The sequence below is a fragment of the Panthera leo genome, chromosome D2 (genome assembly GCF_018350215.1).
Source record: "Panthera leo isolate Ple1 chromosome D2, P.leo_Ple1_pat1.1, whole genome shotgun sequence".
Lineage (NCBI taxonomy): Eukaryota > Metazoa > Chordata > Mammalia > Carnivora > Felidae > Panthera > Panthera leo.
The window spans coordinates 13,189,299-13,216,079 of NC_056689.1; the positions used below are offsets into that span (position 1 = coordinate 13,189,299).

At 41.1% G+C, this 26,781-nt stretch overlaps 2 protein-coding genes across 9 annotated transcripts in view; one reads left to right on the top strand and one right to left on the bottom strand.

Annotated features, from left to right (window-relative positions):
* Positions 1-571: 571 nt before the first annotated feature.
* Positions 572-11,130, bottom strand: GGPS1 (geranylgeranyl diphosphate synthase 1). 6 transcript variants are annotated; one of them, XM_042907718.1, is made up of 5 exons: positions 10,970-11,130; positions 8,968-9,070; positions 7,095-7,187; positions 1,925-1,995; positions 572-1,678 (listed from the first exon to the last, which is right to left on the bottom strand). In XM_042907718.1, exons 3-5 carry the CDS (start codon positions 7,162-7,164, stop codon positions 917-919), a joined length of 903 nt encoding a protein of 300 aa, XP_042763652.1. In that variant the 5' UTR covers positions 7,165-7,187; positions 8,968-9,070; positions 10,970-11,130; the 3' UTR covers positions 572-916. The 6 variants fall into 6 exon arrangements, with proteins under 6 accessions (XP_042763652.1, XP_042763653.1, XP_042763651.1 ...); XM_042907719.1 differs by lacking the exons at positions 8,968-9,070; positions 10,970-11,130 and adding exons at positions 10,007-10,170; positions 10,687-10,902; XM_042907717.1 differs by lacking the exon at positions 8,968-9,070 and having other exon boundaries at positions 10,970-11,129.
* A 137-nt stretch (positions 11,131-11,267) lies between these two features.
* The window catches only part of ARID4B (AT-rich interaction domain 4B), a 152,536-nt gene continuing 137,022 nt past the window's right edge, over positions 11,268-26,781 (top strand). For all 3 annotated transcript variants that reach the window (XR_006194326.1, XM_042907712.1, XM_042907713.1), the window contains exons 1-2: positions 11,268-11,697; positions 12,539-12,593. Coding sequence is in view for 2 of the 3 variants with exons in the window: in XM_042907712.1 (XP_042763646.1) it covers positions 12,588-12,593 (6 nt within the window). In the remaining variant the exon portion in view is untranslated. The remainder of the gene's footprint in view (positions 11,698-12,538; positions 12,594-26,781) is intronic.

Genomic DNA, 26,781 nt, shown 5'->3' on the forward strand with positions numbered 1-26,781 from the left:
AGCACAGGGCTCAAACTCATGAACCATGAGATCATGACCTAAGCCAAAGTTGGATGCTTAACCAACTGAGCCATGCAGGCGCCCTGAAAAATATAAAAAGACTGAAATAAAGGCTACTTCATAAAATACATTTTCCACGTGCCCTTTTTCCTTTCCAAATGGAAAGACAATGCCGTATCCAGATACTAATCAGCTTTGGGTCACAAATTACATTTAGAAGGAAAAAAGAATGAATGTGGGGTAGCATATAAATTCCAGTAAGTGGAGACTCCTTGGTTAAGGAGAATTTGCTGGGCAGAGAGGATGAAAAACAGGAAAAGGTAAGAAAAAGGGCCAGATCGCTTACTGCTTATCACAGTCAGCTTTTTCATGGCAGACTTTAGTAAGGGAGTTTCCAAGAGGAGATGAAGATATTTTAAGTAGCAACATTTAGGAAGAGAGAGGAGGTCCTGTGGTCTTTGGGTCAGCTAGCTACCGGAACTGGTTCCAAGTAGTCACTGGCTTGGAAATGGGGTAGACGAAGAATGGGGAATTGCCCAATACAGCACAGTTAGAAGTATCTGGATAAGAATTCCCGGAAGCTGAAGTCTTCTTTATTGATAGAATTAGCAGAACATTTGTGGCAGTTGTCCATAAGGTCCCAACACAGCACATTCTGACATTCATATTAGACCTATTTAAATGTGGCTCCTTTTGATTCCATCAACTTTGTACTATGATGATTATCTGTACAAAGGGGTTCTAAATTGAAACAATCTCACTCACATCACCCCAATTCACTCAGTTTGAGGAGACTAACAGCTCGGTCCTAATTTTTAAAAAAGTGATAGGCTAAAAGACAAAAAAAAAAAAAAAAAAAAAAAAAAAAAAAGTCAACTAAAATAAGCTCCCAGGCCTAATCAAGAATGACTTAATATTATTCATTCTCTTCTTTGAACATTTTGCTTAAGTGCTTTATTAGAGCTACAAGCTCAGGGTTCCCACCACGTGCATCAATTTGTTTATAGGCTTTAGATTCAAGCTCTTTAAGAGTACTCCGAGTGTATTCAAAAGAACCTACATTCTCAAGATAATGTACACAGTATTTTTTAATATCTATATTTTCGGTTCTCTGGCGCAAGATACTCTGCACCTGGGTGCTTTCAGGCCTTGACCAGATGGCATGAATAGTAGGGAAGGAGAACTTTCCCTCTGTTAGATCTTCACAAAAGCTTTTGTTTTCACTATATTCTTTGGAGTGCAGATTAGCATAATCATCCCTAATTTGGAAAAAGAGCCCGAGTGTATTAAGCAGTGGCTTTAGATCTTCTTTGTAATCAGAGAACAACTGCATGAGACCCACTGCTAATCCAAACAGCCCACCTGTCTTTTGTAGCACCATAGCCTTATATTCTTCTTCGGTGGGACAAGTGTAATTATCCCTCCAATAGATATCTAGGCCTTGTCCCTGGTGGAGTTCCAGAAGCTGGTGGGTAAAAAGCTTTACCGCATCGGGGTGATCAAGGGTTAAGACTTTCTCTAGGCCAAGAAAATACACGTAATTGGCAGAATTGATGACGGACGGAATCCCATAGATACTGTGTGCCACAGGAAAGCCACGTCGGAGTTTTGAGTTGTCTTCGATATCGTCGATGAGCAAACTGGCATTATGCAACATCTCCGTCACTTCAATGATAATCTGACAAAAAAGACGATGGACAATTTCATTTTATTTGAATATGCAAATATTCAAAAAGCTTATAAATAATTAAATTAACAGATTACGAGCCCTGGATTCCTTAATTTTTACAACTGGTATTTACTTAGCAATGTCAATATAATACAATATATGCGGGGAACATTAAACTCAATTAAGAGCAAGGAGTATTTTGTGTGACATCTTTTAATTTCTTAAGGATTAAGAGGTTTTGAATTGCCTAAATACCTGCAGCTTATCTTCTGGAACTTTGAGCCAATGATTAAATGCCTGTGAAAGTTTGGTTCTCACTTGTTTACCTGGAATTAAAGAATAAAATTCGGCAATAAAATATTTCAGTTATAAAAAACACATTCAGACACTTCCTCTAAGACTGACCAGACTTGATGAACCCAGCCCCACTAATCCATTACTAGAGAGCTTGCCTTTCACTACTGGGCCCTGAACGCTCCACCCCCTCTGCTGAAATGCAGTCTAAAACGCCACAGCCTTTTAAAATTAGGGCGGGCAAAGACATTCTGAAGTATTCCAGGGCCCACTAGTAAGCCCACTCCTTTCACTGGAATGAAATGGGCATTTTAGAAACTATGATCTAACGCATTCCTTTTTTGAAAAACAAGTTAGTCTAGTTAGTGGCAGTTAATTAGCACTGTCCATTTCAGAGGAACTATGGGGATTTTTTTTTTTTTTTTTAAGTAGGCTTCACACTCAGCGTGGAGCCCAATGTGGGGCTTGAACTCACGACCCTGAGATCAAGACCTGAGCTGAGATCAAGAGTTGGATGCTTAACCGAGTGAGCCACCTAGGCATCTCAGTATGGGTATTTTTAATGAAGCATACTTTGCTACTGATTTACCTCATATAATTACCTCTTACAAGTATCTACCATTCCTTTAAAGTTTTAGAGATTGTATAGTTCTGCGTCTTTCCTATCAAAAAATGAGATTCCCATTCCCTGAAGTATTCCCTTTTAGGATCCCAGTTTAGTAAAAAATGAGTCTTTTTATTTTGACTACGGCCATTAGTTTTTCAATATTATCATTTTCTTACATGGAAAGCTCAAGAGATTTTTGGCTAGTAGTTATCAATAGAAGTCATTTTAGCCCAAATATAAAGGAATGATAGATAAAAACCCCAACCAGTTCACTTAATAATGTTCTATGAGCTTCCTGCTAAAGTGAATGCACAGTCACATCCTAATTTCAGATGAGGTTTCAGAAAATAGTTACATAAAAAGTTCCAGTGAACAAAAACAGTATTTTCTAAGACTTATCTAGGTTTTTTTCTCTGTACCAATCACCCAAAAGAATGAATACATAAACTCTCATCACATATCCAAATGAAAGAAAGTTGCACTTTCTGTGAGAAGTCTGGAGGGGAAGGCTCTCTTAGGGTTCAAGAAGGAGTATCTTCTGTCTCCTAATCCTTAAGGTGAACATGGTCTGGGTAGCAATTATATACTTTATACTTTTGATCTACTTTCCAGTTTAGCTAAGGCTAATTTGGGCTTTACTTACAATGTACAAGTGTGTAAAGTAACCCATGTCACTTTAGAAAATAAGCTCAGAGGTGCCTGGGGAGTTCAGTTGGTTAAGCAACCAACTCTTGAATTTGGTTCAGATCATCTCAGGGTCAGGGGATTGAGCCCCATGTTGGGCTCCACGCTGAGTGTGGCACATGCTTAAGATTCTCCCTCTCTGCCTCTCCCCCCTGCTTGCGTGGGTTTGCTCTCTAAAAAAAGAAAAAAAAGTTCAGAAGATGAAGAACACAAAGTGGAGAGACATTCTCCTTTTTGCTTTAGAATATATATAGAAAAACAGTCCAATAAATGGCTTAATTTACAAGTTTTTTTCCCCAAACTTTATTTATTTTGAGAGAGAGAGAGAGAGTGCGCACACAAGCAGGGGAGCGGCAGAGAGAAGCAGAGTGGGGAGGAAAAGGGAGGGAGAGGGAGAGAGGGAATCCCAAACAGGCTCCAGCTGTCAGCGTGATGTCCAACTCAGGGCTCCATCTCACGAACTGGGAGATTATGACTGAGCTAAAATCAAGAGCCGGATGGCTCAACCGAGTCACCCAGGTGCCCCTGCAGTTGTGTTTGAATATATTCTTTTCCTTTAACCAGGTTCTGGGGTCTGGATTGATACTTTTAAGTCCCCAAATAGTTTCTAACAGATGTTAGTCATAGAAATCCCTCAAAATGAAAAGAAACAATAATTACCTTTCCTCTTTAAAAGACCTTAACATTATGGACTCCCTGGCCTGGGGACCTACACTAGGGCAAATAAACAAACAAAAGTCATTCAACCCCACTAATTTCAAAACATCCTAATACTAATAATTTTTAATTATTATAATCTTTTATTAGCAAGAGTAATTTCCCAACAGAAAAAATGTTCTGGCCCATCTTGAAGTCACTTTAGTAACTATGAAGTTCTCTGTGAAAAACAGGTTTACTATGCATAGTGCAATTTCCTATTTCTTTTTTTTTTTTTTTTTTTTAAGATTTTTATTTTTTAAGTAATCTCTGCACCCAACGTGGGGCTCAAATTTACAACCCCGAGATCAAGAGTCCCGTGCTCCACTGATGAACCAGCCAGGTGCCCCACAATTTCTTATTTCTTTAGGAAAATCTTTTGAGGTTACATTGTATTATGGATGCAAGAATACATTTGATTAAAACAAATTAGCTACCTAATGAGAGCTTTAAATGTTATCTAATGACTTAGATATTAATTCAAGATGAGGATTAAAAAATGTTACAAAAGGTCATTACACAGGTAAACATTATTGCTAACATGTAACTACAGGGGTGCCTGGGTGGCTCAGTAGGTTAAGCTTCTGATTCTTGATTTTGGCTTGGGTTGTGATCCCAGGGTTGTAGGTTAGAGCCCCACACTAGGCTGCATTGGGCTCCAAATGTGAAGTTGGTTTGGGATTCTCTCTCTCTCCCTTGCTCCTCTCATATCCACTCTCCCTACAATAAATAAATAAACACACAGAATAAAATTACAGACAGTCCTTGCTCTGCAAAGTGGCAGGAGACACTCTTTAGACCCTTTATGGCATTGATAACTGCCATATATTACCATAGCCCGGTTCCAGCCAGTGTTTGCAAACTTGTTCCCAAAATAAGTTCAACAACAGATGAAGAGAGTGCAGGAGAAACATCACCATGTTTCTCAGTGGGAGACCCTGAAATAAGTGTAGTTTACTAGCTGTTGAATAAACGTCACTCAAAAGCAGTCTCTTGGCTTTTCCTTAAATAGCAGGAAACTTTCCCTTTGCATTCTCCATTTCTGTCTTCCCTCCAACAACATTAATTACAATGCCAACGACTATATTCCTTATGTTGTACTTTTTATCTTTGTGATTTATTCATTCTGTAACTGAAAGCCTGTACCTCTCACTCCCTTCACCCCTTTTTACCCATTCCCTAACCCCTTTGATAACTTTTTTCAAGCTCTATGCCCAACGTGGCTTGAACTCATGACCCTGAGATTAAAAGTCGCATGCTCTACTGCCTGACCCAGCCAGGCACTGCCGCCCCTCCATAACTTTTTGAGCTGTACTTACGATCATTGTTTATGCATGTTATACATCAATAAAAAGCAGCACCATGCCAAGAGCAAGGTAGAATTATGTACCCTGGCTGTAGGTAATAAAGAGGTGCACTATCTGTAATGAATTTCAAAATATTAACAGACTAGAAGTTTCTTAAAAAGTACGTATCTTCTTTGTCCTTTGTATCTTGAGGATTTCATCTTTGTTTACTATTTTTTGAGACAGTGTGTGCACGGGGGAGGGGCAGAGAGAGAGTGAGAATGGAGCCAGACTCAGGGCTTGATCCTATGAACTGTAAGATCATGACCTAGGCTGAAATCAAGAGTCAGATGCTTAACTGACTGAGCCACCCAGGCACCCTGAGGATTTCATCTTTAATTTTTTTTTTTTTTTGTCACTGGAATCATCACAGTGGAAGGTAATTTATATCCAACAAATTCTGGATACTTTTAAATAGCTTCTGTTGTACTATGGAGTATCTTCATTCTGTCAATTAGATTTCATCTAATAACCTTTGGTGAGTTATATGAGATAATATGGCTGGGTATAACTTGAGTTAGGAAATAGATAGTTCCCTTCATTCTTTTGAAGCACTGACATCAGCAGGTACGTCTTCATTAAGATTTGCCAGAATAGAAATGACACTAATCATGATGGCTTTGAGGATGTAGCTGGGGAGCCACCACTATTCTGCCTTTGATAACCATATTTATTCTCTCCAGGCTCATGAAGAACAGAAACATACCACTGACATGTGCCCATAAAGAAAGATATGCACTTTAGAACAGAAATAAAAAAGTGTTTATCGTGATTGAGTTGAGAACGTTATTAGTCTAAAGGTTAGCTACCTTGCATGCTAAGTAGGTTTTTATGGTTGTCAACTAATTTATCACCTTTTATAATTTCTATAAGAAAGAGAATTCCAGATTTCAAGTACTTGGTTTGTGAATGAATTTTTATTACAAAAACCCACGCTTATTATATATATGAGTTTTTACTTGCTATTATTATTTTCCAAACCAAGCTTAAAAAAATAGCAAAATAAAACATGCACATACATGTGATTAGGCAGGTGTTACTCTAAGAAGCCATGTTCGGATGACCCATCTTTATATACGAATGATGTGGGCTGTTTCCAAGTAATGTGAGTTAGAGATGCATTACTATTTGGCTCTTAAAGGAACCAGTAGTGTAAGAAATGCAGTGTGTATGTGACAGTAGAACAAATGAACATGGAAGATAGAGTGAAGCTTTTTGTTGTTATACAAATTGGAGTTACTTCCCCTAATATCTAAATGGTGGGGAATAGGAATGTATGGCATCCATAAAGAATGAAACTTCCAATGAGGTACTCAAATGTTTTAATTTTTTTTTTTTAGTTATGTTGTATAATTGGACATTTTTAAAACAATGCTTCAAAAATGTCCCTTTTAGGGAGCCTGGGTGGCTCAGTCCGTTGAGCCTCCGACCTCAGCCCAGGTCACGATCTCTCGGTCTGTGGGTTCCAGCCCTGCGCTGGGCTCTGTGCTGACAGCTCAGGGCCTGGAGCCTGCTTCGGATTCTGTGTCTCCCCCCACTTCTCTCTCTCTCTGCCCCTCCTCTGCTCACACTCTATCTCTCTCAAAATCAAATAAACATTAAAAAATTTAAAAAAAGCAAAACAAAAATGTCCCTTTTAAGAACAAAAAACTAAAATGTTCTATTTGTCATTTTTCTCAAATGCATGCCTTTAAATAGGAAATCTTAAGAGATGGTAAATCTAATCTTTTCAGTAATTTAACATTTGAATGACTACTACTCTATAAAAAGACCCTATATTAACCATAATTAAAGTTACCTGGTAACTGAAGTAAATACTTATAGGGTTCTAGAAGAATTCTTTGCACTGTTTCTTGAGTCTTCTCCATTGTTTTTGAATTTCAAAGCTGATCTGTGAAAAAGGAGAAGGATAAAGATGATCTTATTCACTAAATTAATTTTGAGTGTTAAACTGCAAAGGAATTTGTATCTCAAGGTGTTTTTGTGCAAGTACACTTTCAGTTTTGTTTTAAAAGAAAATTCCACACAGGTGACATCTTGAAACATGCTGAAGTGAAAGAAGTCAGTCACAAAAAACCATATAATATATGAAATGTTCAGAATAGGCAAATCTATAAAGATAGAAAGTAGTTTGGTGATTGCCTAGAGTTGGGGTAGGAAGAATACAGAGTATGAAGTTTCTTTTTGTAGGGTTCAAAATATTTTAAAATTAGGTTGTGATGGTTGCACATCCATGTGAATATCCTGAAACCTACCAAAATGTATACTTTAAATGGGTGAACTATATGATATGTAAATTATCTCCCTTAAGGGGAAAAAAAAAAAAAAAAAGGAACGTCTTCGTGTGATTTCATTGGTCCCAGTATTCACCTGGATTTTAAGTGATTTCCTTAGTTACAGAACTTATATTAAGCTTTTCTTATTGTACTCAACCATAAAAGGCATAAAACCAAATCAATGTCAAAACAAATCAACAGATTTAGATACTTTATATTTGATTGATTACATAAATTCGTAAACATACTTTTCCCCCAAGAGCATTGAGATACGTTTTATATATTTAAAATTTAAGGGGAAAACTCCTCTCTTGTAATTTCTTTACAGTCAATACATTTCAAAGATTCCAATTCAAGACGTGCATTAGTTTGAATGCAATTATCAAAAATATTCCCCTGTATCCGCACGCGCGCGCGCGCGCACACACACACACACACACACACACACACACACACACTTCTCTGTAGCGATAGATTATTCTGAGTTTTACATTTACTTTGATATTTCCTAGAATAACACTCATGGTCTTCCTACAATCCTCCTTTTCTATTGAATCCAATCTCTACTTTGCTTCTTTGCTGTTTTTTATTTGTCCTTATCTTAGGAATCTTCTTTACTAATTGCTCTCACATCTTGGGTACATTTTAGGAGGTTTCTCACCTTTATCTGTTTTCTTTTGCTTCTATAACAATGATTTGGTCTCTAGGATCATGAACTAAAAAGACTGAAAAGTGTGTTTTTTATAATCTACTCTGGAGTGTCTAGGTGAAACAATCATAAGAACTGAGCACTCCAGGGGCGCCCGGGTGGCTCAGTTGGTTAAAGTCTCTGACTCTTGACAGCTCAGGTCATGATCTCATGGTTTGTGAGTGCAAGCCCCGCATCGGGGGCTTGGGATTCTCTCTCTCCCCTCTCTCTCTGCCCCTACCCCGCATGCTCTCTCTCTCAAAATGAATAAACTTAAATTAAAAACAAAAAGCAACAAAAAAAGAACTGAGCACTCCAGCAAAGGAAATCATCTTAGCAATATGACCTCAAGGAGAAACATTCCATGTAGGAAAGTTTTATACCTGCCTTAACTGACAATGAATACCAAGGATGTCACAAGGGGGGAAAAAAGTCCAGAAAATATTTTGAAATTATCCAAAAATCAGTTTAGTAATCTTTTATCTATACTGTTTAAACTCTGACATGTTATCTCATTCTTAAGAGATTAAAAAAAAAAGGTAACAAGAATAATCACTTAGGTAAAAGATTATTGAACAGAATTAAAGGTAAGATAAAAAATAAAAACAAGCATCATTTATATATTTCTGCATTTAAAGCAGTTGGTGGCTATCTCTTCCCAACAAGGTTGAAAGCAATGTACTTAACTTAAAAATCAATGAGACCACCTTTCAAGAACTCTTGTCTCCCTGTGGATCAGTAACAAGTATACTCTTGCCCAGAAGTCAGAGCTAACTAACTTTTATTTCAATTCTCAAGGCTTTGTCAACGCTATTAAAAAAAAAACAAAAACAAAACCAGTTATGAATCTTTAAAAATTACCTTAAGAACACTCATTAAACAAGTCAATTAATGTTCCTTTCCTAGAGGATGTTTATACACAAGTATTCTTGGTAGTAGGAAAATACAGGAACCTCAATATTTCTAGGTATTGAAAAGTAATGTTTTGTGTCTTCTTAAAGAGTCTAAGGGGTTCTATACACTGTGGCATACATGCTTTTTTTTTTTTTTTTCTTTCTTTTTTTGACCTAAAGGAGTGCTATTTATCATGGCTGGAACTTTCAGCCATCATGTACTAGACTCAAATATAAAGGGGCATTAGTGTTACATGAATTCTACTCATTTATTTTTAGATTGAATAACTACAGAATGCCTCTATGAGAGAGTCTGAAACTACTCACTTCCAAAACTGGCAAACTGCCTTAAATGGGTTCAAACAGTTGATGGATGAATATTAATACGAAAATAGATTGTCCCCTGTGTGGACTACTACTGCAATAATCTCCTGGTTGGGCTCCCTGCGCTCACTCCTAGATTAGGTTCTCTAATCGAGATCTCTACTCTTCAGCCAGTGATCCTTGCAAAATTCAGATCTGGTCCTGTTTCCCTACCCATTGAGAACCCTTTGAAAACATCCCTTTGCTCTTAGGTAAGAACAATTCCTTAATAAACTGCATAATAGTAGGTTACTCTCCCGCCTCCCCTCCCCTCTCCTCCTTCAGGTCTTCACAATTAATTCTTCACACTTTAAAAGCCTCTAGACACAGGCTTTCCAACATGTTATTCTTTCTATCTGGAATGTTCTTTTCTTAGTTAACTTATGATAACCTTTCCACTCTCAGCTGGATCCTCACTTTATTTCCCTTAAGCCAAATTCCCTATTTTAAATTCTCCTATCACCCTGTAACTCTCCTTTGTAGCACTCACCACTGCTATTAACTTCACATTCAATTGTGTGTCCATTTTAATATCTGTCTGTCTCACTAGGCTTAGGTCCACGAAGGCAGGGGCTGTTCCGTTTTTCCACATGGTAGGCGCTCAATAAATATGTGAAGGATTGAATGAACTAACGGAAAGTGCCTTCTAACGCTCTAAAAAAATGAAACCAAGGAACAGACTTGCAATATGAAAAGTTATCATACCATGCAAGTTTTTTTTTTTTTTTTTAGGGAACGATCTGGTTTCAAAATTGCTAAATAGTGACACTCAGCGTAGCTGTGAAACGCAGAGTGAATCCTCCACTTAAACTTTGGGAGATGATAGAGCTGAAGAAAACTGCCTGAGATAAAAGCAGTGGATTTAAATAACCTCAAGGCAGATTTTTAACAGAGACTTGGCAAAAGAACTTCAAGGGTCTACTATGCTGGTACAGAGCCCGCAGGAGAGGAGAGGTTTCTGCTTCCTCTCCGCTCAGTTGCCCCCTTCCGCCCCACTGGGTCACCTACCGCTCCACCCCTTCTCTAGCAAGTACGGAAAACTCATACACAATCCGGTTCAGCATCCGGGTCCTCACCCTCCTTTCTTTCTTTCCTCCGGACCCCGCCTTCCAGCCTCCCCCGCCCTCATTCCCATCCGGGTTCCCCCCGACCGCCACCACAGCCGCTCACGGTTCAACGGTGATATCACAACTTTCACGCTGCCGGTCCGGGAGTAGCAGTACCCAGCATCAACTTCCCACTTTATAGTTCAGACCACGGCTCCTCCGAACGCCTACATAGATCCCTCCCCCTACTTCACCACGGAACTCTCCACCCTTCTCAGCCGCCAGCGACACCGCATTACTCGGTGCAAGAAAATACGCCATCCCGGTCACACTGCGCAGGCGTCGTTGCCGCCTCCCCACTGCTTTGTCGCCCCGCCCCCTCCCCTCCCCTCCCTCCCTCAGCTCACGCAGACGCGGGGCATTGCGGGTCTTGCAGTTCTCAGGGGCAAGGGCTTCCGTATTGGCCTCAAAGGTTGGACTACATTTCCCGGGAAGCTTTGAGGCGTAACTTTCTGTTTCCATAGAAGTGGTGGGAAAATGGCGTCGTTGTTTGTATCCCGAGGACCAATGAGAATAGGGTGTAGGCGGGTTCTAAAGAACTCTAGCCAATCCGAGGTCATCTAAGAGGCCATCCGGGAAAGAGGTAGGGGAGGGGAAAATATCTAGGGGAGGGGAGAAAGAAGGGAGGGGGGCACTTGGGGTTTGGGGGGGGGGGAAAGCGATGTTTGCCCGTCAGTCGAGTCCGGAGTGAGGAGCTCGGGCGCCGGAGCGGAGGGAGACTCTTGTGCTTAAGCTTGCCGCCGCCACGGCCACCGCCTGGACCTTTGCCCGGAAGGAGCCGCAGAGGGTCTGGCGCCGCCGTCCTCTGGAGGGCAGCGCGATTCGGGGCCCGGACCTCCAGTCCGGGAGGGATTTTTCGTCGTCCCCCCCTCCCCCCAGCGAGGGAGCCCGAGCGGCCGCCAAACAAAGGTACCAGTCGCCGCCGCGGGAGGAGGAGGAGCCGGAGCTTCAGCCTCAGCAACCGCTGGACCCGCCGCCCTTCTTCCCCCATCTCTCCCCCGGGCCTGCTGGTTTTGGGGGGGAGTAGGGGAGGGAACTCTGGACGTGCCAGGGTCAGAGCTCGCCTCCGAGGAAGGTAGGGACATTTTCTGAGGCTTTCGCGGTCTCGCAAGGGGGTCCTTTCGGGAGTCACTGGGCCTGGCCGAGGAGCGGGGGAAGATCGCTCGGTGGTCTCGCCGGGAGCCCGGATTGGGGGCCTCGGCCTCCCGGGAGCCCCCGCCCCCCGTGCTGTTGCCGAGTCCGAGTCGCCCCCCAGCCTGGCGGCCGCACACTCAGCGGTTTAGCTGCTCCGGGCCGCGGTGGGGGGCCCGGGCCGGCGCGGGGGGCTGTGCCGCCTCCCGGCCCCTCGGTCCTCTGGCGGTCCCCGCGGCCCGGCGGACGGGGACCCCGCTCGCACTTGTCGGGTGTCCGCCTCAGAACGGGACGTGGGCAGAGGCTGCGCGGTGGGTCGGTCCTGCCCGCGGCCCTCCTCCGGCCCGCCTGGCCTCTCCGCCGCCCCCCACCCCGGGCCCCTCGAGCCCGGGCCTGCTCCGGCTCGGACGCGGGGCTGCGCGACCCTTTGGGGGCGCCGACCAGCTCGGCCGGGCCCGGAGGCCCTCGGGGAGGACAGCCGGCCCCGCGCCGGCCCCCGGGCTTGTTGTGAGTTTCTTCTCTGACAGAAATGGCGTCATTGTCGGAGACGGGAAACTCCGGCGGGTCCCGACAATGGGGACGGGAAGCCGCCGAGCTGTGTAGGTGGCCGGGTTTGCGGGGCTGGCGAGGCCGGAGGGAGCCCCTCGTCGGCGTTTCGTGGTTCGGGGGCTGATGCCCGCCACGCTCTTTCTTCGGGGTTCAGGCTTCGCTCGGTTCCCTCCGCCTCCGCCAGTGCAGAGGGGTGCCCGGTGGTGTTGACTGGGTGTCTTTTGTTTTCCCTCCAGGTGCAGGTGAATCTGGTGTTTTCGAGGGGATCGCGGTCCCTGAATCATCATGAAGGTAAGATTGCTCCCAGAAAACGACCTCTGGGGTTACAGAATTGGGGAAGTATGGGGGTTTGATCGAGGTCGTGTGTGGGGCCTCCTAGTTTTGCCGAGGAAGGTGTGTTGGGTGGCTTGGTGCCCGAGCCCTTTGCCGGGAGACGACGGGGGTCAGCTGGTGTGGCTCTCTACCGGCTTTGCTGTGGAGTTGGGGCCACTTGGAGGATATCGCACCGAGCAGAATTCTGCCCTGTAGGACGTCTCCTTTTTCAGGTTAAGGTAGGAGGAACTGCTTGAATTAAAGTGTTTTACAAGGTAAAACAGAAAAAGCAGGTCAAGTAATCTGACTCTAGAAACTGAACTGTATTGTGCTTCTGTCGATTACACTGATGAAAGAAAATCTCATTTATTGTGTGGACAGTACTGTGAATTTTTAGCAGAGGACCTCTAGGGTTAGCCATGAAAGTGATCTTCATTGAGAAATCCTTAAAGAGAATCTTTGTGATCTTTACACAACTCAGAGATAGCAGTTGCTCCTTGTATTTCCTGGGATTTAGCGTTATATGGTTTATTTTTCTTTGTTGATCCGTAAATTGTCAGATGTTGTGGTCAAAACCCATGTGGATTGATGTGGAAAGCTCATGGCCGGGTTCCTCTTAAACGTAAACATGTTAACTGAATGGAGGATAGTGTCTAAAGGGTAGAATTTACTTAGTCGGTGGAAGAAATTATAGCAATGGAAGTACTGGTTGTTTTTTTAGAGAATATGTAATTGAATGCTGTCATTTTTTCTGAAATGTCTAGATTCAACTGGTGGAACTTAGACACTAGACAGCTTGTTCACCCGTGACAAATTCGGAAGTGCTTAAAAGGGTAGAGTGTGTTTACGAGTGTAGAAATGTGAAATAGTATGTGATAGTATGTGAAAATAGAAATGTTGTCTACTTTGGATAGTTCCTTTGAATTATTTAAAAAAAAGTTTTCTTCGCTTGTCTTCAGAATCAAGACTTTTTATAGTATTGCATCTAAATGGAAATTTGTAATGTTTGTGTTTATGGAAGAAGTAAATGCTGTGGCCACTTAAATATTTATCAGCTATACAAAGTAAATTTAGTCCAGTTTTGGTTTTTTTTGTTTTTTTTTTTTAGTGTTTTTTTTTTTTTTTTTTTTCCCCCCCGTCTTGAGTTTAGGGTGTTTATAACCTAAAACAGTTCATACCTGAAACAGTTTATATCTGCTGAATTCCTGTCTCACCTTCATGTAGATGAAAAAAATGATCAGTGATGTCTCTGAAATGAATCCCTTTTGTTAGTCACAGATGCTAGCGGTGACTCTTGTGACCTGTGTAAAACAGAGACAAGTGAATTCGTTAGGAAAAACTGTGTATCTTCCTCGCTGTTGGATGACAATTTAAGAAAAGCGTTGGGTTAAATAACATAATAAATTCAGAAGCTGAATAACACAGGATTTAGTTTGTAATAGATGTTGTAATATGTCAGTTCCCCGTATACTGCCTGGCACATCTTAGGTACTCTGTTAATGTTTGGTTAAAAGAAATGTAGTTAAGTTGAAGGTCCTTTAGATTTACATTTTCTTCCTTTCATTTCCCTTTTTTTTAACTTGTGTGTTTAAAAAATGAAAGTACGTTGGAAACTTTAGCCTTAAAAGTTTCAAAATATTAGGCAAATGCAAATTTTTTGGTATCATTTTAGAAATACTAATTTTAAGTGCTTAGCATCTCCATTATTATTGCCTTTAAAAAAAGGTACTAGTGATGTTGAGTTATTAAAGTAAATTTCTAGTTTTGTGCAAGAAGAACTTCCTGTTATTGTACGTGTACTAAGTCTTCTCTTTGGCAGTCTATTAATAATCAGTAGTACTACAAACTTAGCTTATTTCTTACAACTTAATTTCTTATATGCTGAAAAGTTGAGAGGCTGCCCATGATTGGTATTTTCCTTCAACAAAATTGCAATTCAAGAAGTATTTAGTAGTGATTATATTGGGCTTAAATCTTTTATGTGTGTGTGTGTGTGTGTGTGTGTGTGCGCGCTCCCAGTTTCTAAATTGTAATGACAGCTGAGCAATAGAAGGATTTGTGCTATTTCTTAGATCTTACCAAACATATTCATACTTCGAGGTGAGCTTTTAAATTTTTATTATCTGTTTTATTCAAGGAATTTTTTTATTTTATTAAGTGACAGTATGCTGATGTCATTGGAAGAGTGCTTAGTAATACTTTTCTGGTTGTTGCGTTAAAATGTATGTGTCATTTTAAATGTTATATGTTTTAGCGACAATTTTCCTGTAGTACGTGACTTCAAGAGTGTATTTAAATAAAAGTCCTTTACTAATTAGAATACTCTATCTTGTAATATTTTTGCCCAGTGTGGTTTTGAGAAATATGACTGTAGCACAGAAGCAATTAAAAAAACCAAACCTGTTTATTGTGAGAGAGCACCACTGCATGTAGGGGAGGGGCAGAGAGAGAATCCCAAGCTGACAGTGCGAAGCCTGATGCGGAGCTCAGTCCCACGAACTGTGAGAATCTGACCTGAGCCAAAACCAAGAGTGAGATGTTTAACCGACTGAGCCACCCAGGCACCCGAAAAGCAGTTTTGTTCTTAACACAGGTCATGTTGTTGGTGTTATGTTGGATTTTTTTTTTATCCTTTCTATAGATCTTTCAATGTCATTAATAGCATGTTATCAGGAAATGATAGTTTATTGAAAGTTTATTAGTGATTCCAAGACTTGATTATGTCAGATTCATTTCCTACTTTTTAAAAAATGTTTATTTATTTATTTTGAGAGAGAGAGTACACACCCATGCTCACCTGATCGGGGGCAGGGCAGTGAGAGGGAGAGAGAAAAATCCCAAGCAGGCTCCACAGTGACCACGGAGGCCTGTGCGGGGCTCTATCTCACCATCACGAGACCAGGACCTGAGCTGATACCTAGCGTCAGATGCATAACCGACTGAGCCACACAGGCGCCCTTATTTCCTACTTTTTCCTAACTAAAACTTTGTTTCTACGTTGTGCATGTTATTAACATCTCTCATTACATTGCAGTAAATTTTCAAGTGAAGTGGCAGAGGCTGGACATTTCAGAATCTTTATGGGAGAAGTGATTTAGATGGTTATGCTTAGAATCTCCGGGAGATGGGCTTTTTCAGATGTTCCATTCTCTCAGTAATCACTGGCGTAGAACACAGAAGTAATGGATTGTGTACAAATGCCCTTTGCTCGCGTGCCTGTGCACATGCGTGTGCGTGTTCTCACCACCCTGCCCCTTCCCTCCTGCCTGCTTTCCCCCTTTCCTTTCCCTGGCTCCTCCTTTCCCTTTTTGTTTCTTTTACTTTTTTCCTCTTGTCCTTGTTTTCGTTCATTTCCTCTTTCCCTCTCCTCCTCCCTCTCCCCTCCCTCTTCCCTCCCTCCCTCTCCCCTCCCTCCCTCTGCCTTTCCCCTCCCCCCCCTTTTTTTTTTCTTTCTTCCTCTTCCCCCCTACTCCCTTTCACAAATCATTCATTTAACAACAACCCCTTCCATGCGTGGGGCAGTGTGGAATGAAGGTGAATACTCTCAGAACTGCTCTCAGGGAGCTCCCAATTTAGTAGAAGACACAGAAAAATAAAGCAAAACAACATATACCCAATTGTAAGAGTATTGACGGCAATGTACGGTAATTGTGGTAAGTGCTGTGGGAGGGCAGAAGAGGACATCTAAATCAGAGTCATGGAAAGTTCTCTGGTGGAATTGACATCTAAGCTCAGTGTTAAAGCTTTCATTTGGCAAAGAAGGGTAGAAAAGAGTGTTTGAGTCAGAAAGGGGACTACATACTGGAAAATGAAAAAAACCCCGAGATGGTGTATTTGGAAAGTGTAAGTCGTTCACTGTGCCTTGCTTAACTTTGAAAGCATGATGTGTTTGGGGTGGGAATAGGAGGGCAGTGATAGGAAATGAGGCTGAGTGAGGGGGTTGAAAATTTTCTTGAAAGGTACATGGAAGCACGGAAGGTTGTTAGGAAAGAGTAAGGATGATGGATTTATATTCTGGAGTGGTCACTTTGGTAGTATCGTAGTGAATCCATCGAAAGGGAGATCTAAATGGAAGATCTGGAGATTCCAGATGAGAAGTCCAAGTGAGAGGTGAATAAGGGCTTGAACGAATGCAGTGGGGGTAGAGCAGAGGGGACGGATCTGAGATATCTCAGAAACTGAACTCAGGACCTAGTAACTCTGGGCCCCGGGGTAAGAGGAAGATGGAAGTTTCTGTGGTGGGTCATGGGATGGATGTTATTGTCATCTGAAGTATGTCGTCCTGAGAGGAAAGCTGTAGTACAGGGTTTCGAGTATTGAAGGGATCTGTAGGATGTCCACATCTACGAGTCCGGATGTAGGATTAAGAGAGCAGGTAGGGTGAGGGGTTCGTGGGTGGCTCCATCGGTTAAGCGTCCGACTTCGGCTCAGGTCATGATCTCACAGTTTGTGAGTTCGAGCCCCCCATCGGGCTCTGTGCTGACAGCTCAGAGCCTGGAGCCTGTATTGGATTCTGTGTCTCCCTCTCCCCCCGACCCTCCCCCACTCACACTCTGTCTCTGTCTGTCTCTCTCTCTCTCTCTCTCCAGTTAATAACTTTTAACTGTACATCCATAATGTGGCATATGTGTTTTGTTCTATGAATTTGTGGTCTTTTTGATGAACAGGTAATTTTGGTAAAATACTGACTTGTTTTCTCTGCCCATTGCTAATTCTTTGTTTTTTTGTGATTTTTAAAAGTAGATTAGATGAGCACATATTTCACTGAAGAATGTGTTTTTGCTGATTCAGTCTGTATATTGTGTACCTTCCACGTACTAGATGTGCTTTGAGGTGTTGAGGATCCAGCAGCGAACAAGAGTTCTTACCCTCATGGAGTTTACTTTCTATTAGGATAGACAGGCACCAAGCAGGGGAAAAAAAAAAAAAGTGTGCTAAGTGCTGTGAAGAGAAATAAAGCATAATCAGGATAAGAGGTTACAGTGACTGAAGGTGTTAGTTTTAGATTAGGTGTAATAAAGGGCCTGTTTGTGGAGGTGACATTTAAGCAGCACGTGCAACAAGTGACAGAGCGAGCCGTTCGCCTATCTGGGGGAAGAGCATTCCAGGCTGAAAATACAAATGCCAGGGTCCTGGGGAGAAATGTTTTTGGCCTGTTTGACCTTGGCATACCTTAAGGAGGTATGGAACTGGAAGGAACTGGAAGAAAGCCTTTAGAGCTGGCGTTGTAGGAGATGAGGCTAGAGAGATCACGAGAGCCGGTACAGTGTAAGGGCCTTGTAGGCCGTGGGAAGTACGTAGAGTAAAATCTCAGTGTTGTAAGAAGTCATTGAAGGGTCTCGAGCAAGAGTGTGAAGTCATCTGATTGACGTGTTTAAACGGTAACTGCTGTTCAGAGAACAGACCGTGGGGGAACAGGAGTGGGAGTAGGGGCGGCAGTGGCATGGCTCCTGGATTAGTTCTGGTGAGATGGTGTGGACCAGGTGTGGGAGGTGGTGGTGTTGCAGGTGGAGATGATAGCATTTGAATGGATTGGAGGGGAAGGAAAAGTTGGGCTTGCTGCTACTGACAGGACTAGCCTCTCTCCCTCCCTTTTAAAATATTTCTTCTGTGATTAGTTGGTGGATGGGATTCTGAGAATCGAATACAGCCAAGAAGGCATTCCCAGCTCTTAGCCTTCCTTCATGTGTGAGCCGTGAACATTGAGCCTGAGCATTCCTTTATGTTTTTCTGTTTTGTTTGGTTTTTGAGTTTTAGGAAAGGAGGTAAAATTCACCCTTTTAAAATGTACAACTCAAAAAAAAAAAAAGAAGTGTACAATTCAGTACTTAGTATTTTCACAAGATTGTTCATCTATCACTGTTTAAATGCAGAACATTTTGTTTTCCCAACAAGAAGCCTGTACCCATTAGCTCTCACTCCCTGTTCTCTCTCTCTCCTCTTTCTCTCCACTGGCAGTTGGTCATCTACTTTCTGTTTCGAAGGGTTTGCCTGTTCTGGACATTTCCTATCAATGGAATCATACAACATGTGGCCTTTTGTGTCTGGCTTCTTTCACTTAGCATAATATGTTCAAGGTTCATTCGTATTGTAGCCTGTGTCAGTACTTTATTCTTTCCTGTTGGTGAATAATATTTCATTTAGTGGATATACCACATTTGGCCAATCCGTTCATTAGCTGTTGGACGTGTGGTGGATTGTATCCACTTTTTCCCTATTATGAATAGTGCTGCTGTGAACGTTTGTCTACAGGCTTTTGTGTGAACGCATATTTTCAGTTTTCCTGGGTCCTGGGAGTGGATCTTGCTGTTTTTAGGATAGCAATATTATCTGTGGTAACCCTGTTGGGAAGTGAATGTTTAACTTCAGGTGTTTTTGGCATGATGGCTAGTGGCCACTAAGGATTTGGACATTGAAACAATTTATTCAACATTTATTGAACACTTAAAGTGCTGGTCTCTCTTTTCTAGCCATTTAGGATACATCAGTGAACAAAAAGTCCTGGCCCTGTGGATCGTTTTAAGGGAGCAAGGGTGGACAAAGAGAAATAAACATAATAAGTAATCTAGTTTATTAGATGTTAAATAGTATGAAAATAAGAGGAGAGCTGGGTAAGGAGGGTAGGGAATACATACAGGGTTGCGGCAGGCTGTAGTCTTTTTGTAATACATTTTTTAATTTATTTTATTTTATTAAAAAACCTTTTTTAAATGTTTATTTTTGAGAGAGAGAGAGAGAGAGAGAGCGAGCGAGCGAGCTCATGTGCATAAGTGGAGGAGGGACAGAGAAAGAGGGAGACATAGAATCTGAAACAGGCTCAGGCTCGGAAGCTGTCAGCACAGAGCCCGATGCGGGGCTCGAACACACTAATTGTGAGATCATGACCTGAGCCAAAGTGGGCAGCTTAACTGACTAAGCCACCCAGGTGCCCTTTACATTTTTGTTTTTTAATATTTACTTATTTTTGAGAGAGAGAGAGAGAGAGAGAGAGAGAGAGTGTGAGCGGGGAGAGGGGAAGAGAGAGAGGGAGGCACAGAATCTAAAGCAGGCTCCAGGCTCTGAGCTGTCAGCACAGAGCGGGACAGGCTGTGGTGTAAAGGTGGTCAAGTAGGTATATTGAGAAGACATTGGCACAAATATTTGTCTAAAAGATGTCATTAGTCATGTGGCTTTAAAGACAGGTCAACATGTTCATTGAACTGCACAGAGGCCAAGGTGGCTGCGGTGGAGTAAGGAAAGAAGAGAATGGGAGGGGGTGGATAAAGGGTATGCAGGTTGAGGGCGGAGCCCATCAGGTCACCTAGGACCTTGAAGGCCATTGTTAAGGATTGTGGTTTTCACTCTTGTAGAAATAGGGAACTGTGAGTTATGCAATCTCGTTACAGAGTGGCAGATTTTCATTATATTCTTAAGGGATCACTCTTTGTTGTGTTAAAAACAGGCTGAAGGCAAGTTGAAGATAGAAGCTGACCAGTTAGGAAGCTATTTTAATAGATGATGATGGTGGGATATTAGCCATCACAGTGAGGGGAGTGAGGAGTGGTCAGGGTCTATATCTCCTTTGAAGGTAGAGCCAGTAGTTCCGGTCAGATTCAATGTGAAGGAAGGAGAATTGAGGAGGACACCAAGATTTTTTGGTTGAAGAACTAAAGATCTGGGGTTTAGAATGAAGTTAGGGCTGTGTAATTTTTGGAAATAAGCATATTTTATATTCATGAAAAATGCTAACTGGCATATTGCTTCGCGTAATGTGGCTGTAAACAAGATATAGATATGCTTTATTAATTTTTTAGTGATAGATACATTCAAAAGAGTTGCAAACTTTTGTTCTTGATGAATTGCTTAAAAACAGGACTCTTGCAGCGCCTGGGTGGCTCAGTCAGTTAAGCATTCTGACCTTGGTTTCAGGTCAGGTCATGATCTCATTGTGAGTTCGAGCCCCGCGTTGGGCTCTGCACTGACACTGTGGAGCCTGCTTGGGATTCTCTGACCACCACTCCCCTCCCCCCACCCCCGTCTCTGCCCCTCCCCCTCTCATGCTCTCTCTCAAAATAAACAAATGTTAAAATAAAAATAGGATTCTTGCCGCTTTCCTTTTGGTGTCACAGAACGAAGATGTTCTGCATTCATGAGAATTCGAATCTAGTATTCAGTGTGACACTTGGTAAGCGGTGGAAACCATTGTCATATTAATCCTTTTGATATTTAAATGTTGCAGATTGTAGAAGGTGTGGATTTTGAGAAGGCCTGTGAAGAAAGCGTGTCAGTATTTTTTCTTTTCAGTTGGGCCTCCTTTATACCTAGTGGACAGTGAACGAAATATAAGCCATAACTGGCTTTTCGTTCTCAAGATAATTGAAATTTTTTCATTTAATTACTTTACATCAAAATAAGACTGTGCGCATATTTGTTATGTCTTAAACTACTAATCAGTATGTGTATCTTAATTTTAAAAGAGAGCTTTTGTGGGGCGCCTGGGTGGCTCAGTCGGTTGAGTGTCTGACTTTGGCTCGGGTCATGATCTCACGGGTTCGCGAGTTCGAGCCCTGCGTCGGGCCCTTTGCTGACAGCTTGGAGCCTGGAACCTGCTTCAGATTCTTGTGTCTCCCTCTCACCCTTCCCCCCCCCCCCCCCCCCCCCCCCCCGCCCCGCGCTCGTGTGCTATCTCTGTTTCTCAATAAGAAATAAATACTACAAAAAATATAAATAAATAAGAGAACTTTTGTTGTAAAAATGACTACATTTCTGCTTTTGAGAGGGCTGGAAATTCTGACATTCAAGTTTTCCATGGAAGATAATGTGTTTCTGGAAATCTGATAGTTTTCATACTAAGATTCAAGATAGCAGTCAGGTTTGGGGAGGAAAACCATGAGTTTATAAAAGTATATTAACAGTTTACTAGAAAATAAAAGGGTCAGTTTACAGAGACAGAGAAACCAAATTTGGTATTTAACTTTCTATGCTAAAGGTCATATTTTAGGCTGGTTAATAGAAGGAAGGGACAAAATAAAAGGCAAAAAAGAGGGAAAATTTTAAAACAGCACTTGTCTTACTTTGAGTATAATTCCCAGTATTCCTTAATTAATACTTGCTCGTGCTCCACTCAGAAGGTCCAGATATGGGCTTCACGGTTGCTGTAAATCTCTCCTCTCCCCAAAGTTTATGTGCCCAAATTCATGTGGCCATACGTTTTCTTGGGGAGATGAATTTCATCAAGTTCTCACTGGAAACTTTGATACGAATATTAAGAAACACAGCTCTGTAATGTCACCTGTTACTGATCTGCTGCTAATCTTTTTAAAGTTTATGTATTTTTCTTTATTTTGAGAATGAGCGAGAGTGGGGCGGGGGTGGGGGCAGTGAGAGAGGGAGAGAGAATCTGAAGCAGGTTCCTGAAGTCCCATGTCAAGGTTTTGACGAGAACAGACTGCTGTCTCCTGTATTTGATACTTCTGCTGGGTGTGATCTCTTATGACAACATAATCATTGATACCTGTTTATGTTTCTTTGAAAATCACACTTTTTTGTAAGTTTATGCATTTATTTTGAGAGAGAGAAAGCATGAGTCAGGGAGGGACAGAGACAGAGGGAGAAAGAGAATTCCAAACGGGCTCCTCGCTGGCAGCACAGAGCTGATTCAGGGCTCGAACCCAGGAACCCCGAGATCATGACCTGAGCCAAAATTGGATGCTTAACTGAGCCACCCAGGCGCCCCCCCAAAAATTACACTTCTTTTGAATCATTTACTTTCATCACAGAAATGAAGATTGTAAACTATCAAAACTTTGAGCAAATGGAATTTAAAGAAAAGATTCACTTTCTACTGACAGGAAAAACTATACTTGAATATGGCTGTAAAAACCATCTTTGTTTAGTTAAAGTGCCCAATAAACAGTGTGGCTTAATGATTAAGAGCATATGGTTTGGAAAGAGAGGTCTTGTTCCCAGTACCGTCTCTCTCTGTTCTTGACTTGGCTGTTGAAGTTTGGGCAGTTATTTATTTTTGCAATGAAAGGAAACGTCATTTTCATTTTTCGCAAAATGGGGATAATAATAGTTACCTTACAAGGTTTGTAAGTACTAAATGAAATAGCATTGAAAATGTTTTACACTACACTTGGCATAGTTCTCAGTAGTCAGTATGCGATAGCTTTATTATTCCAGTAAAAGCCAGTCACTTCTTTCATAAACTGATAGAGTGAGGATTCTTTAATCTAGAGTGTTTGGGATTGAATTGGGATTCTCCTGTTTACCCAAGTTGTGGGCAGTTTTCTTAAACCTTCTAAGAAGGCTGGTGTCCTTGTCTAAAATGAGAAACATTTATAGTACTTACCTCATGGGATTATTGGGGATGACTAAATGTAATAACAGGATCTATTACATAGTAAATTCGCAATAAATTGTAACTATTATTCTTAGTTCTCTGGAAAGAATGTGCAAACTCTTAATTTAAATACACTTTCAGGATGATACAGCTACTGTAATCTTTTGTAACTTAAAGATTGATTTGGAAGTTTTGGAGAAAAGTAATTTTGTGATTGAGGTTAAAACCTGTTATTTTTGTCTTTATGAATTCCTTAAGAACAGAGTATTTAATGGAAGGGGAAAACCAGATTTCTTGATTCTAAGAACTCTTTGCTCCCATTTCAGACTTATTTTATCCCAGCCCTTCCTGATGCAGAAGCTTCTCTTAGTAAATATAATACTTGTCCTTTCTTCTAATTTGCTGCTGGTTTGCCCAAATGGGATTCTTTCAAGGGAAAAGTAAATTTTACTTCCAAGCCTAGAGGGTTGTTATTGGATTAGGTGAACCACTGGAGATATTTATTTTCTGGATAAGCATCCACCTCTAGCCTTGCGTATGTAGGGCAAACATTTTTTTCTTCTCTTGATCCGATCACTGTTCTGATGTGGCAGTTAGTCACCTGAAGCTGGTCTGGCATCCTGAGCCTGTGGGGGTGGGGCAAATGCGCGATGGGGCCCTGCCAAGCCTGTCTCTACTCTAGAGAGGAGTAAAAGGAAAGGCGAACAGGCTTGAAGACAAAGGAGCTACTATTGCTGTCAAAGTTTAAATGAGGCAGCTTGGCTTATGCCTATTTGGGAATTAAAAAAAAAAAAAAATGTAGCTTTTCATTTTTTCAGTTTTATCTTGGTGAGGATATCTCACCAAAAGACCCATCTCTGTTTAGTTGTTCAGGGATTTTTTTTTTTAAAGTTGTTTTGTGTATTGAGGGTTTTTGACACTTAGTCACCTAATTTTGCTTTCCCCCAACTTAGAGACATATTTTTTTCTAAACTAGTTCTATTCCTACCAGAATTCAGAAGTTTTTATTATAAAAGCAGTACAAGTTTGCTATAAATATCAAAAATTATAGAAATTAGGGGTGCCTGGGTGGCTCAGTCGGTTAAGTGTCCGACTTTGGCTCAGGTTATGATCTCGTGGTTTGTGGGTTCGAGCCCCATGTCGGGCTCTGTGCTGACAATGACAGCTCAGAGCCTGGAGCCTGCTTCAGATTCTGTGTCTCCCTCTCTCTCTTCCCCTTTCCCACTCGCACTGTTTCTCTCTGTCTTTCTCTCTGACAAAAATAAATAAACATTTAAAAAGTTACAGAAATTATATGGTAAAGGCACCACTATGTTTCTTTAGCTTTTAGCTTTGGCAGATACGTACAAACCTCATGTATAGCAGTGTTTAGCATTCAGTTAGGTAATCAGTAAGTATCGTTGATTTATTTGAATATTTAGTGCTTCTAGGTGGTGGACAGTCCCAGCAGCATTTATGATAGCCCTTCATAGGCCTATGGATTATTATTACAGCTACTAACTAATAATGAAATCTAACTGCATGAGATTGCTATGAAAAGGTAAGCTGTGAGGTTAGTGAGGGAGCATCCCTGTGCTGTATGGCTGCTGCTAGAGTAGCTAATGCTGTTCTTGGATCCCTAGTAGCATTTATTAGGAAGGTTAATTTGAGGACACACTACCGTAGGCATTGACCCCTGCAGATGCTTAGGGTCAGAATATGTGGTTTCTAAAGGGTTTTTTTTTAACACTAGCATTATAATGTTTTTAAGTGGCACATTATGTTTTTAAAGTTTCATGATCATTCGTTATTCCTTATAATATCCCTTTGAGGCAGGTCAGCAACATTTTTCCTTTTTTATGGTTGGAGAAGCAGATGCAAAGATGTTGAGTGATTTGCCCACAGGCACACATTAAACCGATGGCAGAATCTGCTCTCTTGTTAGTAAACCAAACCACGCTGCCTCTGTTAGTTATAAGTGAGTAATAAAGTTGTTTCCATTTAGTGACCTTTTGATGCTTTATGGAATAGTGTGTAGTTTAGAAACCTTTTACCTACTTTCTTTATTGAAAGGAAATCCTTTTAAAGCTTAGAATTGCATTGCATCATGATATTAAATATTTGGTGTTAACTCTTTTCTTAAAAATAGAAAGAAAATCATATGAAAATATATTAAAATGGCCTACAGTGGACTTCATGCTTCTGGGAAAACCTTTACTGGTTTGAAAATTAGTATTTAAATTAGAGGACAAGAGGACAAGGCTTTGAAGAGTTAATATTTTAAAGTAGGAGCAAAATGAATCCTCAGGTTATATTGCCAAAGTAATTTTGAATTGAAACACTGTGGCCTATAGAGCCAGAAGAGCTTCAGAGATCATGTGGCTCTGTGGATTTAGAGCCCAAGTGTTCTGCCAAGTGACAGCTAGGTTACCTAGACTAAAAAACTGTCTACAGTCTGGTTGACATCCCTTAAGTTCTGAGTTTTCCTGTCCATTGGAAACATTCTCTATTTACTTGTTTGGACTTGATTCTATTTTTCCATTCCCTCTTCCCTGGTGTAATAATAATTATTATTCTTTCCTATATGCAACCTTTTTTCCTTCCAGTTGAAAAGAATTCTGACTGTAATCTTCTTGTGTCGATAGAGGGAGGTTGTGGGGGAATTTTCAAATAATAGGCAACTATTGTAAAAATGATTTAATTTAAGGGATCACAGAGAGCCAGAAAATTATATATGCAGTTGGAGCGTTAAGACAGATGTTTTGACATGAGTTGTAAGTCTGTGATAATAAGTAATCGTTAATCCTCATGTACGTTGGTAATTAACACAATCCTATATTGTGTACTAGTGTAAATCCTGTATTTAGTTTAGTAAACATGTAATTTCTGAATGCATCTTTTACTTTTATAATCACATCCCATTAATCCCAAAGTCAAGCTGTCATTAATTTTGTCTTGTTCTGAAATAGTATTAAAATTTTATCACGCGGCCTCTGCCCTGGTCATGTTCTATGACATCATCAAATTCATCATTGTTATTATCATGTGATAATTTTGCTACTCGTTTAGTCCTTATTAGTATGTGTCAGACATTTTATACATTTTAAAATTTAATTCTCAAAAAAATGCTGAGAGGTACGTATGAATATGCCTGTTTCACAGATGAAAAAATGAAGACTGAGGAGACTGTGTACTTGACCTCAGTAAATTCATGCCACTAGGAAGTGGCGAAGCTAGGTTTTAAGCCTGAGCTGCTCCAGATCCGAGCTCTTACTATTACTAATCCTGTTCTGCCTCTCAGTTAACATACATAGCTTTACTTAGATGTCTGGTTTGCTTAGTCCACAGATGGTTTAGAAATATCCAGTTCTTTGTGAGTTGGGAGTGTGTTTGTGTGTGTGTTTATGTTTCCATGTACATGTAGGGGTATTGGGAGAGGAGTTTTGAAATGGGGATAATGAGAGCTGGAATTACAGCAGGAAAAGGAAAAAGACGCTTTTGAAAACTAAGACACACAAGTGTATTCTCGTTTAGTGTTTCAGTTTTCAAATGTGGACCTTGAATTCATCAGGTTTTAATATGTTCCATCTCTCTCTTGCTTTTTTTTTTTAAAGTAATCTCTACACCCGACGTGGGGCTTGAACCCACAACCCCTGAGATCAAGAGTTGCATGCTCCATCAACTGAGTTAGCCAGGCGCCCCTGTTCCATCTCTTTATGGAACAAGGGAAGCAGAAGAATTTAGAAAGATCATTAAATTTTCATGAAGAGTAGGGTTTTGTTCTGGAAAGTATAAACTTATTAAAAAAATTAACTTCTGTGGAATACTTCATTCTTTCTTGGTACTGGGCAGAAAAGTTGCTGT